This window comes from Phocoena phocoena, chromosome 4, assembly GCF_963924675.1.
Source record: "Phocoena phocoena chromosome 4, mPhoPho1.1, whole genome shotgun sequence".
NCBI lineage: Eukaryota > Metazoa > Chordata > Mammalia > Artiodactyla > Phocoenidae > Phocoena > Phocoena phocoena.
In genome coordinates, this window is record NC_089222.1 from 12,192,124 (window position 1) to 12,209,339 (window position 17,216).

Genomic DNA, 17,216 nt, shown 5'->3' on the forward strand with positions numbered 1-17,216 from the left:
TTTTTCACCTTTGAAATATTTTTTTTGTTGAACTAGAAGCCCCATTATTCCTGGTTTTCATATTTACTTTTATTTTGACAAGGTCACTGCTTTAAATTTTTAAGCCACTTTGAGTAAAAATACTGGGTTACTCAAAATATGATAAACGCCTTGATTGGTGGGAGGACATGGGGAATATGGACTTTAAAATTCGTAATTAGCTATAATTGGCATGGAGTGCCCAACATAGTGTATTCAGCTACATGCAAATAATTTTCCTTTCAGGCAGTCACAGGCCATGAAGAGTGTGTAGATGCATTGCTTCAACATGGTGCTAAGTGCTTATTACGAGATAGCAGGGGCCGGACACCAATACACTTGTCAGCTGCCTGTGGACACATTGGTGTTCTTGGATCTCTTCTGCAGTCAGCAGCATCTATGGATGCAAATCCAGCCATGGCGGACAATCATGGATACACAGCGCTTCACTGGGCTTGCTACAACGGTTAAGTACACAGACACAGACCCACGTTACCTGCCCGTTATGTACCACAGAGAGACAACTAACTGACACATTCTGACTTCCATGAGAAAGATATATTAAGAATAACCTACCATGTAGTTATAGCTTACTCCAGTGCCTTGTCGTGCTAAAGCCAAGATGCTGGTTGTCACAGATGTTTTGAGATAAGCAGTCACTAAGTTTAAAAGTTTTTTAGACTTTTGCTTCAATAAGTATTTTGCATTTTTAAGATACTTTTATAATATTAATTACTTTTATAACGTTAATAATATTAATATTATTTGTTATTAATATACTTTTATAATATTTCCAATGTCTTTTATATAGTTATGCTTGTATTTTTATTATATTTTTTTCTAAATGTACTTGTTATTAGGGAAAAAATGACAAAGGTAAGAGAAACAGTGAAAATGTATCATATTCTAGACTGAAATCTGTGTATATTTTCTTAGCACGTTGCAAGTTAAGATCCTTATATCAACAGTAACATGTATGTTCAACATTTTAAGGGAATAAAATCCTGGTAGAATAAATCACGGAAGTAGAAACTAGAAACTTGGACACTTTTGTGGTTAAGTGAACTTGGCTGCATGAATATAACAGATTTACTTTTAGCTTCCTGGAGACTAACCGTCACAGTTAGTCCTTTTACAGGTAGACTCATTAAAGGTCAATCAGAGAAGTATAAAGCTATTTTTAAATGATAGATGTGAAAAATGGGATTTGGCTTTTGAAATGTCACTAAAATAATGTAAGTAACAGAGCATATTGAAGATTTGATCATCTTAGAAAACATTTGGGTACGTTATATGCAGTGTTAAAACATCAGTCCTGCCTAAGTGTATGCTTAGGGCTTTATCAGGGATGTGAGGGGTTTTTTATTTGTTTTGAATTTCAGTGTAGCATTCAGGTTATTGTTAGTTGTAATAGCATATCTACAAAACTAGTTGACAGTTCTAACAACTTTGCCTCAAAATGTACAGAAAATAGAAATTGCCTCTTTATATAATATCCACTTGCTTAAAAAAATAAGCATAGTGGCTGTTATAAAATACAGCTGACTGCCTTGCCAGAGAGGTTTCTATCTGTAATACACTTTTTGATGTGGTTCTTTTACTGGGAGCCATTTTGACAAATAATTGTTGAGTTGTGGTAAAAGAGGAGAAATCTGAATCTTGCAAAATTATAGTTTAAACATTTTCATAAACATTTTCTAGATAACAGTATTTTGATTTTCATATTAATTCTTGTATCAGAATTGAGAGCTCTGTTCTTTTGCTCTGAGAAAGCTTTGATGTCTTCTTGAGGATTGACCTGTGGCTACATTTGGTCATTTTGCAACTCTGAGTACTGATGGTGCCATAGAAAACTTGAATAGTTAAATATATTGCTAATTCAAAAGCTTCGTTTAGTCAGTTTCATATTTTACTACCTCAGATCCTTAGCCAGAACAGTTTTGAAAACTATAAAACCTTTGGATTTCAACTCTTCTTCCTTTTTCAACTCACTAAAGTTGGTATTTAATGAATATAGCAAAGTTGTCCAAGATAAATCCTAAGTCAAAGAAGATACTGTATTTTGCCATTGAAATTGGTTTGTCTTTATAATGTAACTTGACATCTTACAAGTGTGAGGAGAACCAAGCAGTAGGAAAACATCCACAGATAAAACTATTTTGAAACAGACTTTTATTGGTGCTTTTTCTTTTTTTTTTGAGTCAGTGAGAATTAACCATTGGAAAAATCACACAGTAAGGTAGTTTTCCTCAGGTAGAGCATTTAGTTGTAAAAATACTGCTGTAACTGTCCTTTGGAGAGTTGCTATTTATTATAACATTCCTACCACATCTTTCCGGAGAACACGGTTTTCCTAAAGTGAGTTTCTTACTCCATCAGTGCTGAATTTAGACTCTCTGAGCACGTTGTGTACAAGACACAAAATTTTGCACAAACTACGTGCCTGGTTGCCATTTAAAGATCATAGCAGATGTGTCTAATTTCCAGACTATAGCAAAATTGGTGATGATTCTGAATTGAGCTGGAAGGAATTAGATGTGTGTTGGCTATATGTACAGAGACTGTACAGGCAGTGTAAGATTGATACCATATTTACAGCCAAAAGCCTATTTTATAATTTGGCATTCTGAGAGTAGAATATGTAAAATAGTTTTACTTTGACTAGTAATTATTGTACGGCTAAAAAAAGAATTGGAAGCACTCCAACAGGATAGAAAACAACCTTTCTCTCAAAATTAAAATGGAATGATGGCAAAGCTTTAGAAGAGAACTGGTTATACATACCCAACTTTAAAGTTCAGATTTCCAGTTTATGGAGTCATTCAATCACAGAACTAAGAATACTTCCATGATCTCATATGTTCCTTTTAAAAATGTATCAATTTTTACGAAGCTATAAGCATCTTCAGAATATCCCTCTAAAACATGAAGAGACCGGTTTTATCCTATATACTTTTATAAACCAGGACACAAAGTGAAGAAATTTTCAGCTTGACATGACCCCAGTAATGACTGCTGAATCCAGAGCCCCGGGACTCCCTTTTGCCATCCACAGTCTACGCAGACAGTGATTCTCACATCTTTCAGTCTCAGGACCTGTGGCTTATAGCTGTTAGTATTTACTGTATTGGAAATTAGGACTGAGAAATTTAAGGATATTTATTAATTTATTTTAAAATAATAATAAATCCATTACATGTCAATAGCATTTTTATGAAAAAAACTATTTTTCAAAAAAATATTAATAGAGTGGCACATTGCTTTGATGGCTTGTTAAAGAAAAGAATAATTTGCAGTATCACCCAGCAGCTCCCCAGACCACACCTTGAGAACTGCTATCCCGGGAAAATAGGAGACTCTCAAATCAATACTGGACAACTTTCCTTGGTTACTTCTTAGCCATGAGTTAACATTTGGAGAGGGAGAATTGAAGCAGGGTTTCCCACCCTCAGCACTGTTGACCTTTGAGGCCAGATAATCCTTCGTTGTGAGTGACTGTCGTGTGCATGCAAGAGGTTTAACAGCAGCCCCGGCTTCTACCCACTAGATGCCATAGCCCTTCCCTACCCCATCCCCAGCAGTGATAAGCAAAAATGTCTCTAGACATGGCCAAATGTCCCCTGAGGGCTAAAATTGCCCCCGTTGAGAATCACTGGATGAAAGAACTGACAGATGATGGAACATAACCATAGGTTTCCTAAAACATACTTTCTTTTCCTGCTAAAAACAATTATAGGATAAAGATTAAGATGAACTATTGTTTGAGAATGTTAGAGTAATTAAAAAAGAAAAAGAGCATCACTTTGTTAGCCAGATGTTAAGCCATGGAAGTAAAGAGGCTGTTTAAGAATCTAATTTATTCCTAATGCACATCCCAAATGACTAACGAAATAAAAGAAGCAACATTTCATTTTCTGCCATTAATACAGCAGTGGGGGTACTTTTACTAAAACCCTGGCTTTGAAAATTGGATTAAGAAAATCTGAGGTTTGAAAATCTCAGGTTTGAAAATCTGAGGTTTTCCCCTGTTTTCAAAGTTGCTGTTAAAAACTGTGGGCCTGATACCTATTAGTAATCAATATACTTGACCTTTAACCCAGCAAGATCATTTCCAGAAAATTGTTCCTAGAAATAAATACTTTTTAAGTACTGGAACATTTACAACATTGTTGATAATATCACAAAGAAAAACTAGCAGTCACCTCAAAACCGATAATTAGAGATTAAATCCTTTATGATACATTCTGATACTGTGAAGTTTTTCCAAACATTCAACAATAGGATGTCTGTACATGCTACTGTGGGAAGATACATAGTTTTTAAAGTAAAAAACAAGTTGCAGAACAGAACATCCCAATTGTGTAAAAATTTTTAAAAAAGGAAGTTTGTGTTTATGTGCATGCAGTTGTATATGCCTAAAAATTTTTTGGAACTATAAGGTAATAATGGTCACTAGTGGTCACTAGAGAGTGGAACTGGGGAATGGGGTGGGGACAGGGACATGTACTTTTTTCCTTCTGAACGCTTGGATAGAATTTGAGATTTTACCATTAACTCCTTAGTAGAGCCAGAAAATATTCAAATTTTGAAGTTAATTATGCTGCATAAACATCTATTATTTTGAAAGTTATACTATGCTATATAGATAGGACATTTTAAAAAATAATGCCCAAATAGCTCTAACTGGTCACCATAGAAAAGAATAATGAGACTAATTTTTTTCCCCCACAAAGTAAATATTTGTCATGTCCATAATAAACTGATATTGGACTTCCCTGGTGGCGCAGTGGTTAAGAATCCACCTGCCAATGCAGGGGACACGGGTTCGAGCCCTGGTCCGGGAAGACCCCACATACCATGGAGCAGCTAAGCCCATGTGCCACAACTACTGAGCCCATGCACCGTAAGTACTGAAGCCCGTGAGCCTAGAGCCCGTGCTCTGCAACAAGAGAAGGCACCGCAATGAGAAGCCCGTGCACCAACCACAATGAAGAGTAGCCATCGCTCGCCACAACTAGAGAAAGCCCATGCACAGCAACAAAGATCCAACACAGCCAAAACACAACACACAAATAATAATAAACTGATATTAAATTCTCGTAAGAAGCTGCCCAAAGTGCCTAAAAATGTGATGTTTAATGGGTTCAGGGAACTGATTACTTGTAGTCCATGTAAAGCCTTATCTGTAGGGATATGTTGGTGTGTATGGGCACCTCAGTATCTTTTTTGGATTTTAATATCTGATCCTCATTTACTTATTTAGGTCACGAGACATGTGTAGAACTCCTTTTAGAACAGGACGTTTTCCAGAAAACGGAAGGAAATGCTTTCAGTCCATTGCATTGTGCTGTGTAAGTAAAGGCAGAATGAATCGGATTTGGTTTGAGTGGTTGAGAAATACACCATGGCTGTGAGAGTGATCACCTTGTTACCTTCACAGGATAAATGACAACGAAGGTGCTGCTGAGATGTTAATTGACACGTTAGGCGCCTGCAGTGTGAACGCCACAGATTCAAAAGGAAGGTAGGAAGTCAACCATGTAGGAAATTTTAACTACTAGATTAGTGTGGAAGAATTTAAAGAGACCCCATTATTAACTAAAAGTTGATTTTATATTTACAATTATAAATTGTTACAAAATCTTAATTACATTCTCATTATAAAAGGCTTTTCTACCATGACTTTTAGCCAGTCTTCCTGGCTAAAAGATTTCCCTTTTTAAAGAAGATGTGTGTTGGGGCTTCCCTGGTGGCGCAGTGGTTGAGAGTCCGCCTGCCGATGCAGGGGACACGGGTTCGTGCCCCGGTCCAGGAGGATCCCACATGCCGCGGAGCGGCTGGGCCCGTGAACCATGGCCGCTGAGCCTGCGCATCCGGAGCCTGTGCTCCACAACGGGGGAGGCCACAACAGTGAGAGGCCTGCGTACCACAAAAAAAAAAAAAAAAAAGATGTGTTTGTTACCCAATGACTCTTTTTAGTAAAGTTAACAGATTTCTAAATAGGAAGAGTCCAGCTTTTGTAATAGATGGCAGTATTTGGGTCAGGATTTATTTCTTTCAGAATTTCCTTTAACGATGTAATTTTTTTGGCAATTTCATAATTTATACTAGTTTAATTAAGGGACTTCTATATTATCAGAAACACAAATTTTTGTGTCAGGAGTTAGTAAGCTCCCCCCTTAAGCCTGTTTGTATCCAAGCAATGCCTAGTATGTAAACCCTTGAAAATTGCTTTCATAAATTAAGAGTATACAGTGCACAGATTTAGTCCAGTCTTCCCATTTCTCTGTGTGCAGAACTCCTCTCCACGCGGCCGCCTTCACAGACCATGTAGAGTGTTTGCAGCTGCTACTCAGCCATAATGCTCATGTCAACTCTGTGGACTTCTCTGGGAAAACACCTCTCATGATGGCTGCAGAAAACGGACAGACAAATACAGTTGGTAAAAGAACTGCTTAAGGCTTTTACTACTCTAAGTGTGGATATTGCTATGTATAATGTAGCTCCCATCTGACTCTAGTTCACTGAATTTTGCATTAGTTATCTCACCGCTTCTGAGATTTAAAACCTTTTACTTGCTTATACCCACGTTTTCATTTAGGCCCACAGTATTTCCATTTGCCCTTACTGATTGAATAGTGACGTTAGCAGGCAGTGTTAGGATAGTGGTTAAGAACCCTGGCTCTGGAGTCAGATAGAATGTGGTTCTAGATCTGCCAACTAAGCAACCCTCATGCCTCAATTTTTCCATCTATAAAGTGAAAAAAATAACAGTATCTACTTTGTAGGGTTGTTTTGAGGGGTAAATAAGTTACTATAAATCCAGAGCACTTAAAACAGTCTTTGAAATTTAGTAAGACCTCACAAAAGGAATGTTAGTTGCTGTTGTTCTTGTCTGTTACTTATACAACAGTATAAAAATATGGTATAGACCTTTATATTACAGTGTGTTTTTTGCACTTAAGATTTGTTAGAGGGATATTTTTCCTTTCTATCTTCATTTCTCTACAGTGAGTTATTAGTAATCTGAGGTGTATGTTCATAAGCAAAAGAGTTGATACAATTTTTCCTCCCAGAGATGCTGGTCAGCAGTGCTAGTGCAGATCTGACTTTACAAGATAACAGTAAAAACACCGCCCTCCATTTGGCTTGCAGCAAGGTAGGCACACATCTTAAGGATATATTTTCATTGTTAATATCAACAGTGGCATTTAAAGTTTTTCCACTTAACTAAAATGCACAGAGCTAGGGACCAAACCTCTCTAATAATCACTGACATCAGATTTCTTGGGAAAAAATACTGATGTGTTAAGCACCGTGGTATATGAAAGTTTCCAGTAAGCCAAGTAAGTTTTGGACCACAAGCCTAAACGTAATGATTGTCTTTCTCTAATCTCTCTGATCTTAAATATTCCTGTCTTCTTCTGTAACCCCATTACACCAACACATGTTCGGGCAAATATTTAAGGCATTAGCCAAGAAAATGCATGGCATATGTATGGTGATGTATATGTTACATGGACTAGGGTTGGGGTGTATTGAGTGTGTAAATTTATCTTTAATGCTGCTGAAGTTTTTAAGAGTTATTTGCCATAATTTTAGGGTCATGAAACTAGTGCCTTGTTAATACTGGAAAAGATAACAGATAGAAACCTCATCAATGCAACCAATGCAGCTTTGCAAACGTGAGTACTTTCAGTGTCTAGTGTAAACCTTGTGACCTATAATTATAAAAATGATTAATGGGGTTCTTTTTTAACATGGGACCATTGGAATCAGTCTATCACAGAAGCAGTTAAAAAATAAGGAACAGTTCTTATAAGTGACAAAACTCATTTCTAAAATCATCATAATTAAAAGGCATATTACTAAAAAAGCTTTTGAATTGAAATGTGTTGTTTCTCAATCCAGTTTTATGGAGGAAAGTAATACTGTTCTGTGTATTTTATGGCAACCAACTGGAATAATACATTATTTGACACTAGCAGTAAATGAGGCAAAAGGTTTTATACGTGTCTGTGAGCTAGAGAGATTTCAGAAATAATCAAGTTCTAATTGTGAACCGCCAGCCTCCAGGTGACTCATTAAATCCTGGATCAGTGTCTCCCATTGTCCTCTCTCCATTTTCATTTGCTATTCTACTTTGAGACTTAGTAAAGAGAAAAACCTTATAATACTGGTTTCCATTCATGTATCAGTCAGATCCCTTAAGGGTCCAAAAATGAGTCATGGAACCTGTAAACTGTTTTCAGAGCCTGTTGGAATTTGTGCTGTTGCAATTTACAGTTTTTATTGTATATTCTATTATACGTGTTTGCCAACCACATTTCTTAAAATAACTTAAGGCAGTTTATCAGTATCCGTTCAACAATATCTGCTCCACTGCCCTTACCTGCACCCAGTCCCAGAGAATTTCTAGTTTACTTTCTTCTTCTATGGATTTGCCTTTTTAGGTGCTTCATATAAGTGGAATCATACAACGGTTGTCTTTTTGTATCTGGCTATTATACATAATGCTAAATAAACATTGGTATACAGAAAAAAAAAAAAAAGAAGGCAGTTTAGTTAGTAAAATCTCTTCAAACATTGAGTCTTGAAGGAAACTCACAAAAGGGTTTGGTGAAGGTGGAAACCTGTTGATGGGCCCAGTGCTGAGCTCAGGTGCATGACGATGCCTGACAGTGCACTGCACACTGGCTCTGCCGTGCCCTGCTCCCATCTTCATTGCTGTCATGACCACGGGCCTCCAGTTTGCATCTCTAGATCTGCACAGCCAAGCAAAAATGGTCTTCAACAACCAGGATAGAGAGAGTGAACGAGCACACACACACATGGGCGTGCGCACATGTACATGTACACATATTTTTTTCCCTCCAGACCTCTGCATGTTGCTGCCCGGAATGGGCTAACAATGGTGGTTCAAGAACTTTTGGGGAAAGGAGCAAGTGTGCTTGCAGTAGATGAAAATGGTAAGTAGCTTCTTTGTTCTCTTTCCTTAACCTGTTAGAAGCTTTCATCTTTCGATGATCCATATTTGAAGTAAAGTAGACTTGGATATTTTTTATTGGTCAAAGAGAAGAGCTGAAGTTAATACTGACTAGAACTTATACTTTGTGGCAAAGGGAATAAGGGCAAGAGAAGCAGGAAAAGTCCATCTAACAGGTGAACTTCTGAGTTTCATGTATTTATTAAATCAGAGTTAGGGTTTACTAACTTTGGTTTAGTTATCTTAGTATTCAAAGAATTTGTTCTGTCAACAAATACTTATCAAGGCCCTTACTTAAATGCCAGGTTTTGTCTAAAGCTAATCTTCCCACTTATGCACTAGGTCCTATCCTCTTTTGCATACTTGAGACTGTCACTTTCGCAATTCTTTGCTTTCGTGTCCTGTAATAATGACTTTTTTGTAGGAATCTTTCTAGATTACTCCCATCAGCATAAAAAAGTTATTTCTCTCATCTTAAAAAATCTCTCATTACTCCCACTGCTCCTACCAGCTGTTGCCATATTTCTCTGTTCCCCTTTGTAGCACAGTTACTCAAAAGTTGGCTCGCCCTCTGTCTCCACTTCCCCTTTTTCTTGCTCTTGTGAATCCCCCCGGTCAGGCTGTTACTCCCACCGCACTACAGAACGGTTCTCAGCAAGGTCACCAGTGACCACTGCAATGCTAAGAGTCACCTCTCCTTTCACTTGACACATCAGAATTTCACACAACTGATTATTCCTTCTTTAAAAATAAGAAAAGGCTTTTAATGCGGAATTGAAAACATATGTGAATAAGGGATGTGAAGGTTGCGATTTACCATAGCTAGTGTCCGCTGTTCCCCCACAAAATCTCCATACTCCCATTGTGCTGTACACTGTTCCCGGGATCAGTAGGTACAGATCATTTCAGGGCAGGATAAGAGGGAGAGTCGGAGAGAATACATATGATTTGATTATAATATCCTTCTTTAGGATATTCTTCTTCTTGTTGTTTATTTTATTCATTTTATTTTTGGCTATGTTGGGTCTTTGTTGCTGTGAGCGGGCTTTCTCAAGTTGCGGCGAGCGGGGGCTACTCTTTGTTGTGGTGTGTGGGCTTCTCATTGAGGTGGCGTCTCTTGCGGAGCACGGGCTCTAGGCACGGGGGCTTCAGTAGTTGTGGCACATGGTCTCAGTAGTTGTGGCTTGCGGGCTCTAGAGCGCTGGCTCCGTAGTTGTGGTGCACAGGCTTAGTTGCTCCGCCGCATGTGGGGTCTTCCCAGACCACGGCTTGAACCCATGTCCCCTGCATTGGCAAGCGGATTGTTACCACTGCACCACCAGGGAGGTCCCTAGGACATTCTTCATTCACAAATGCCTGGTTCCTTGAATTGATAACCAGGTGAGGATTTGTAACTCACTACTTTGTTGGTTAGATTAAATAACCAGATTTACTGGAACTGAAAATTTTTGGTTTATTTTTTATTTTACTCATTGAGGTATAACTGACATACAGTATTATATTAGTTTCAGGTGTATCCCTTTTTCTGGATAAACTTTCTTTACTTGGCTTTCAGGACTCCACATTTTCTTAGTTTTCCTCCTGCAGTACTAGTTATAATTTCTTGCGCCATCTCCAGCTTGTTAATATTGGAGGGCTCTCGGACTCAGTACTCAGTTCTTTTTGCTTTCCCTACCTACATTCACTCCCTGGGTGACCTCATCCAGTCCTTTGGTTCTAAACACTACCTCTGTGCTGAGAATTCCTAAATTTCTGTCTCCAGCTGCCTAATTGACAGTGGATGTCTAGTGCACATATCCAGAACTGAACTGATGGGCCTTTCTCTCCCCCTCTGCCAAGCCTGCTGTGCCCACAGCCACCCTTGGCTCAGCTGGTGGCCGTTCCCATCCTTACAGTTGCTCCTCGACCCCTCTCACACCCAGGGCACAGTCCACCAGCATGTACTACTGACCCACCTCCAAAGTATGTTCAAAATATGCCCACTTTTTTCCCTCATCTACCACCCTGGCCACGATCCTTTTAGAATACATGGGAAGATGCTTCCCTCTTAATCTCAGTTTACTGAGAACCCTTAAATGATCTCCAAGGCCCAACTGGGTCATCCCGCTCGCCATTACCTCTCCCACCTCATCTCCTACTCTTCCTCTGTCGTCGCATTCTGCTGTGGCGGCGCCTCACACCAGGGATGTGCATGCAGTGTCATGTTTGTTCTGGCTGCTTCCTCTGCTTGGAGCACTCTGCCCCCAGCAATCTCTGACTAAACCCTTCACCTGTTTCCAGTCTTAACTCAAATATCATCTCTTCAATGAATCCCATCCTGACTACCCTTTTTATACTGCAGCCTGCTGCACACCCCCCATAGCATTTTCAGCTCTTGTTTAACCTGCTCTACTCCTTCCTCATTCTTTTTTCCATAGAGTTTATCTTCTAACATATGAGGGCAGGAGTCTTTATCAGCTGCACTCACAGATCTACTCTAAGCAGTTAGAAGAGCGCCTGGCCATGTGGGGCTCAGTGAGTATGTGTTAGGTGATGATGTGCCGAGAACTGTGCTAAATCCTGCAGATACAGTGTAGAGTAAGACAGCCTACTTCCTTGAATGGCAGTGCATATAAACAGGCTGACACAAGGCCCTTGAAGTAGTTCAGTTAGAATAACCCTAGAATGCCATGAGAGATATCGGGGAAGGCATCCCCCAAAAGTGCGTTCTGAGCCAAAATCCAAAGGACAAGTAAAAAGTGGGGAGAAAACTTCTTAAGCAGAGAGTGTGATGTATTTAGAGATACAACGCAGGGCAGCTTGAGTACTGAGTTACGCCAGAGTCTCTTAGGTCAAGTGGCAAAGGATCTGTGTATCAGGGAGACAGCAGCTAGTCTGAAGGGGAGCAAGCCTAGACTAGGAAACAAGTTCACAGTTAGGGGTGGAAGGAGGGGGTGGGCAGAATTAAGGCAGAGACATTGGAGATGAAAGGACGTTGATGTTTCTAGAGCCCTTTTTTTTTTTTTTTGCGGTACGCGGGCCTCTCACTGTTGTGGCCTCTCCCCGTTGCGGAGCACAGGCTCCGGATGCGCAGGCTCAGCGGCCATGGCTCACGGGCCTAGCCGCTCCGCGGCATGTGGGATCTTCCTGGACTGGGGCACGAACCCATGTCCCCTGCATCGGCAGGCGGACTCTCAACCACTGGCGCCACCAGGGAAGCCCTCTGGAGCCCTTTTGATGGAACTCGGGGAGGGAAGAAGTCGCCTGCAGCCTGGCGTGGGGTGATGTGGTGGGGGAAGTGCCATTGTTTAAGATGAGAATGTAGGAGGAAGAGCTGGGTTCAGTTAGGGACATGAGAAAAGTTCACTGCAAACTCCAAGTGGGTAACTGGATGTAGATATATGGATCTGGAGCCCAAAGTCAGCAAGATCTAGGTTGGACATAGAGGTTTGGGAATCATTAGTCAAATGTAGTCATGAAATCCATAGAAGTGAGTGGTATCACCCACTAAGATAAGTGCAGACTCTACTAGCTATAAAAGAAACTTTCATTATCAGTAAATTACATTTCTGGAAATACAGCAACTATATAGATTAAAATCAGGAGCCTAAATCGCTAACTTGTATAAGATATTTGGTCACATTGTGAGGCTCTAAATCAATAGCCAATAGGCAATCTTTGTTGATCATTTTTACGGTTTTATATAGCTTTTCCTTATAAAGAGATGGAAGGGATAGTATAACATGATAATGAAGGTCGCCTGTGACCTGATGTCTTCTGACATACTTTGCAATGTGAAATAGTAATCACGGTCCAAAGTTGGCAAGTCATAGTAAGTACCCATCTTATTTTACAGTCAATTCTAACCTTCACATTAATGATCCAGTTATAAATTGCTCCAGTAACAACAGAGGTTGATGATTAAATTAGGATCTATGTTCTCACCATCTTCTCTCCCTACCCAACCAAGTGTTTCCTTACTGTGTTGTATTGATACTCTGTGGTGCCTTAGGGCTAAAGTCAGTCTTCTTCTGCTAAAGAAGGGAACATATACAAAGGAAACATTTGTTTTGACTTAGGAGCTTTAAACCTGTTTAGTTTATCTGTTTTTCTTCAGTGGACTGTGACCCTAAAAGAAAAGTTAATTGATGGCCATGTCTCATTCATTGAACAAGCATCTTTTGAGCACCTGCTCAGAGCCTCATTCATGAATCTGTGCACATTTAGGTTTCTCAGCATGTAAGCACTTACAGAACGACGAATTAACAGTAAGACTCTCCCACCATTCTGAACAAAGATTGGTCAGTCTGTTTTTTTCCGCTTATTCTAGTCTGATATTGTCTATGAATCTGGATGGATAGAGATAAGTTGTGAGATAGTGGAGGAATCATCCATCCTGGGCCTCAGTTTCCTCTGCTATAATGTAGTCTGTTAGGTCTCCTCCCACCCTAGATTTCTATGACTTTCCTCTTTATCTACTTACTGGAAAGTTCTGAGTCATTCTAGTAAAACCAATTTACTATATAAGCTAGGTAATTTAAAGTGTGTGTAAAGTTGAAGGCCTTTAGGCTTATTTCCTTGTGTTAGTGAAATGAGTCTTAGGATGAGTAATTTTTAATTTTTATCTTTAATTCTAGGCTATACCCCAGCTTTGGCCTGTGCTCCCAACAAGGACGTGGCTGATTGCCTTGCTCTCATTTTGGCCACCATGATGCCTGTCTCATCAAGTAGCCCTTTATCATCTCTGACATTCAATGCCATTAACCGTTATACAAACACCTCAAAAACAGTGAGCTTCGAAGCCTTGCCCATCATGAGGAATGAACCCAGCTCCTACTGCAGCTTCAACAACGTCAGCGGGGAGCAGGAGTACTTATACACCGATGTGGACGAGCTCAATGACTCCGATTCGGAGACCTACTGACCGGCTGAGCCAGAGGTCCAGGGGGGAGTTCTGGCACTGACGCTTCAAACTGTGCTTTTCAGGAAAAAGGCACTTTCTCATTCACATACAAATTCAGCCTAAGAGGAAAGATGACAGAGTGGGCGAATAGAAGAAATGCGGTAACATTAGGAAGAAGAGTTTTAAAGGCAAGTTTTGCAAAAGGAACTTCTAGAATCTTGAAATAGACTTGACCAGAGGAAAACACTTTGATGGCACATTGCTTTGTGGAATTATGTAATTTGGTTTTGCAGTGCCAGGAATTACTTGGGACACTGTGTACCCTAATCTGCTCACACAAGCAACACTATGGTGAAAGAAGAGATAAAGACACTAGATTTCAGTTTTATCAGTAAAACTACAACTAAATTTAAGGGCAATAAAATTTTGGTACAGTAGGCATGATGTGCACAGCAAATTGCCAAAGGACCAAATAACTCAAAGGGTTTTAATAGAATGCCACTTTGCGGAAGCTGGAGCGGGTGAAATGAGACATTATCTAAACCAAACTTTAATATTTCTGAAAATGAAGCTGAGATTTGGTTTTAAATGTTGATTTTTTTTTTTAAGAAAACATCTGAAAGCCTTCTAATACTGTATTAAACCATGAGAGAAAGCAGATGTATTTTTACATTTTTTTTTCTTTTACATAAAAATTTTAAAATTCCAACTTTTATAATATTAGAATTGAAAACCAGCTGATTGGGTGCAGTCAGGGTGAAAATATTTGTGATGTAGACATAATGTAGATTGGGGTCGGGCTATTGTTGCCCAGTTTTGAATGGTTTAGGTTTAAAATTGAACTATTTTTGTTTGAAAATGTAAAGAGTTTCCTAGAAGAAGGAAATTTCATGAAATCAGAAAGTAGATGATTTTCACCCTATTGCAGCCAAGTGGTCCTGGGGAGTGGAGTTTTCAATCTCACGACTTTGGATGGTACACCTTCATCGCCTGTGTCACCCTTGTGCCACCACAGTGGATTGGGGGATTTTTGTTGTCATTGTTTAGTGAAGAATCAAAAAGAGAAACTCCCTTGTTATTCATAAGTTAACGCCATCAGGTTTGGAAGGCATTTCTATATTGGGCAAGGTTTAAAATACTAAAGCCTTTAGGTCTTATTGACATTTAAAGTAGGGTGTTTATAACATGCTACTGTTCAGGGAAGGAAGCAATTGCCTGCCGAATTGGAAGACTGCCTTTTAAGTAACAAAAAGAGGGGGGAAAGGCTGATGTTGAGGCTTTTAAATACCAATTTATATGGGTCTGCTTTTACTGTAACTGTCACTTTCCCAGTGAAAATGATTTCACATATGTAGGGGGTCTTCCAGGTCTGGGTAGAGTTCCATAAATTTTCACAAAATGATACCCAATTTCATTTTATTCTTTTTGTATTGTGAAACTGGAAACTTTATGACATTGTAAATTATCAGCTGGTTTTTCTGAATATAAAGTGTGAAAACACAGAACAGTATTTTGATCTATTTGATAATTTTGTGGGTTTTTGAAGAATTAATGAGCATGTAAATAGAAATAGTGACTGCTTGAATACTGTATTTACTTGCACTCTTTCAGTACATCAAGATTCCTGTATATTTTAGAGTATAATAAAACACAGATGTGAGTTGTATTTAATAATGTATTTGTATCTGTGCATATTACCTAAAAATCTATAAAGTTTCTAGGGCATTGACTACTAGATTTTAAGCGTTTTTTTCTAAAGTATTTACAGAAATTATAAATGTAATCATCCATCTTTTCTTTATAATATAAAGAAGTCATAATGGACCCTTCCTAATTATTAGTGGTAGGAAGGTGAATATGCATTTTAAAGACAGCAGACTACATTTTCTATTGTACCTTTTGAAAAAAAGAAAAAAACTCAAGAGGATTCTAAAAGTATACATATGTGTGCTTTCTCTTTCCTTTTAGGAATTCTCCTCTGAATTCCCTGAGGGAATTTTCTAGAATCTCAGAATTGAAAGAGACCTGAGGTTCATCCAGTCTAACCTCTTAACAAATACAGGAGTCTCTTCCACAAGGGTGATCTTTCCACCTTGAATACTTCCAGTGACTCTACCTCACCAAGCAGTCCATTCAGTTGTTGAGCAGCTCTGTTAGAAAGGTCTTCCTTAGGTGGAGCTGAAGCCTCCTTCCCTCCTGGGAACTTCTGTCCTTGGGCCCTGGTCTGTCCTCCAAGAGAAGGCTGAGAACCTCGGCAGGATGACTTAGGCCCTCTGCCGTGTCTTCTCTTTTGCAGGCTATTTGACTTGTCTGCTGAAGTGATTTCCAGAAGGACTCATTAGACACACTGTTAGATTTACCGCCTCTAATGAAACCCAAGGTGTAGCTATAAAGTAACAAGCTGTTTTTAATTTATCCTCACACATACCAGAATTTAGATCTTGCATCATTTTATGTAAATGATGCCGTGACTGGAAGTACTGGTGAGGTGGGTCTTCTGAATCACTTGCCCACTCGGAAAGCTATTCCATTGCTCTGTGATCCCATTTTGTGATAGTCTATCCCCCAGCTTGATCGACCACTTCCTTTGGTCGGCACCTGATGAGGGGAAATCCCAGAGTACCGTCCCGAACAGTATTTTAATGGCGCTAGTATTGTTGGGGGACGCACGCGGACTGCTTGAATGAAGGGACACAGCGCCAGTGAGTTCCTTTATAGTTACACCTTGTATGTCAGAGGCATTCAGGCCCTGTTCTGTAGTAGTTTTTATACCTGCACAGAATAGAAAAGCCTGTTTGCTTTTTTAACTTCTGCATGAAAGATGACATCTGAAGTATCTGCTATGTATTATAATACCAGCTTCTGTTGTAGAACTACTTTTAGGGCAGTGGTGGTAATAGCAAATGATCTCCTTTAATAAGACACACAACTCAAAACAGTGCCATTTAGTTCAGGATATCTCTAAGTGTAGCTGTCGATTTGGGGTTTAATTTGGCTTATATTGGACCTTTTCAATGAAATAAAGTTTTTTAATGCAATAAATCAAGTGTCTTTCATGTGCAAACTTCTTTTCCCTTAAAATATCTGATTAATGTTCAGTTGTAACTGGTTTTTACCTTTCTTTAGAAACTTACTGAATTTTCAATAAAGCTGTTTTACAATTTAGATGAACCTTTCTAAATGGGCTTTTCAAATACAGTTATTCAACAAATACTTACTGCTTGCCCGCTATATACTTGGGGATGGGAATGGGCAGAAAGTGAGCCTAGAAATTGGGATCTTGTCCTCTCGGAGCTCACAATTTCATCATGGAAAGGTACGTACCTAAAA

At 39.2% G+C, this 17,216-nt stretch overlaps 1 protein-coding gene across 2 annotated transcripts in view; it reads left to right on the top strand.

Annotated features, from left to right (window-relative positions):
- ANKRD28 (ankyrin repeat domain 28) overlaps positions 1 to 16,928 on the top strand; it is a 111,104-nt gene extending 94,176 nt beyond the window's left edge. For both annotated transcript variants that reach the window (XM_065876434.1, XM_065876436.1), the window contains exons 21-28: positions 265 to 484; positions 5,282 to 5,369; positions 5,459 to 5,542; positions 6,315 to 6,460; positions 7,095 to 7,177; positions 7,621 to 7,703; positions 8,896 to 8,987; positions 13,621 to 16,928. In XM_065876434.1, coding sequence (XP_065732506.1) covers positions 265 to 484; positions 5,282 to 5,369; positions 5,459 to 5,542; positions 6,315 to 6,460; positions 7,095 to 7,177; positions 7,621 to 7,703; positions 8,896 to 8,987; positions 13,621 to 13,907 — 1,083 coding nt within the window. In that variant the 3' untranslated portion in view covers positions 13,908 to 16,928. The remainder of the gene's footprint in view (positions 1 to 264; positions 485 to 5,281; positions 5,370 to 5,458; positions 5,543 to 6,314; positions 6,461 to 7,094; positions 7,178 to 7,620; positions 7,704 to 8,895; positions 8,988 to 13,620) is intronic.
- Positions 16,929 to 17,216: the final 288 nt, after the last annotated feature.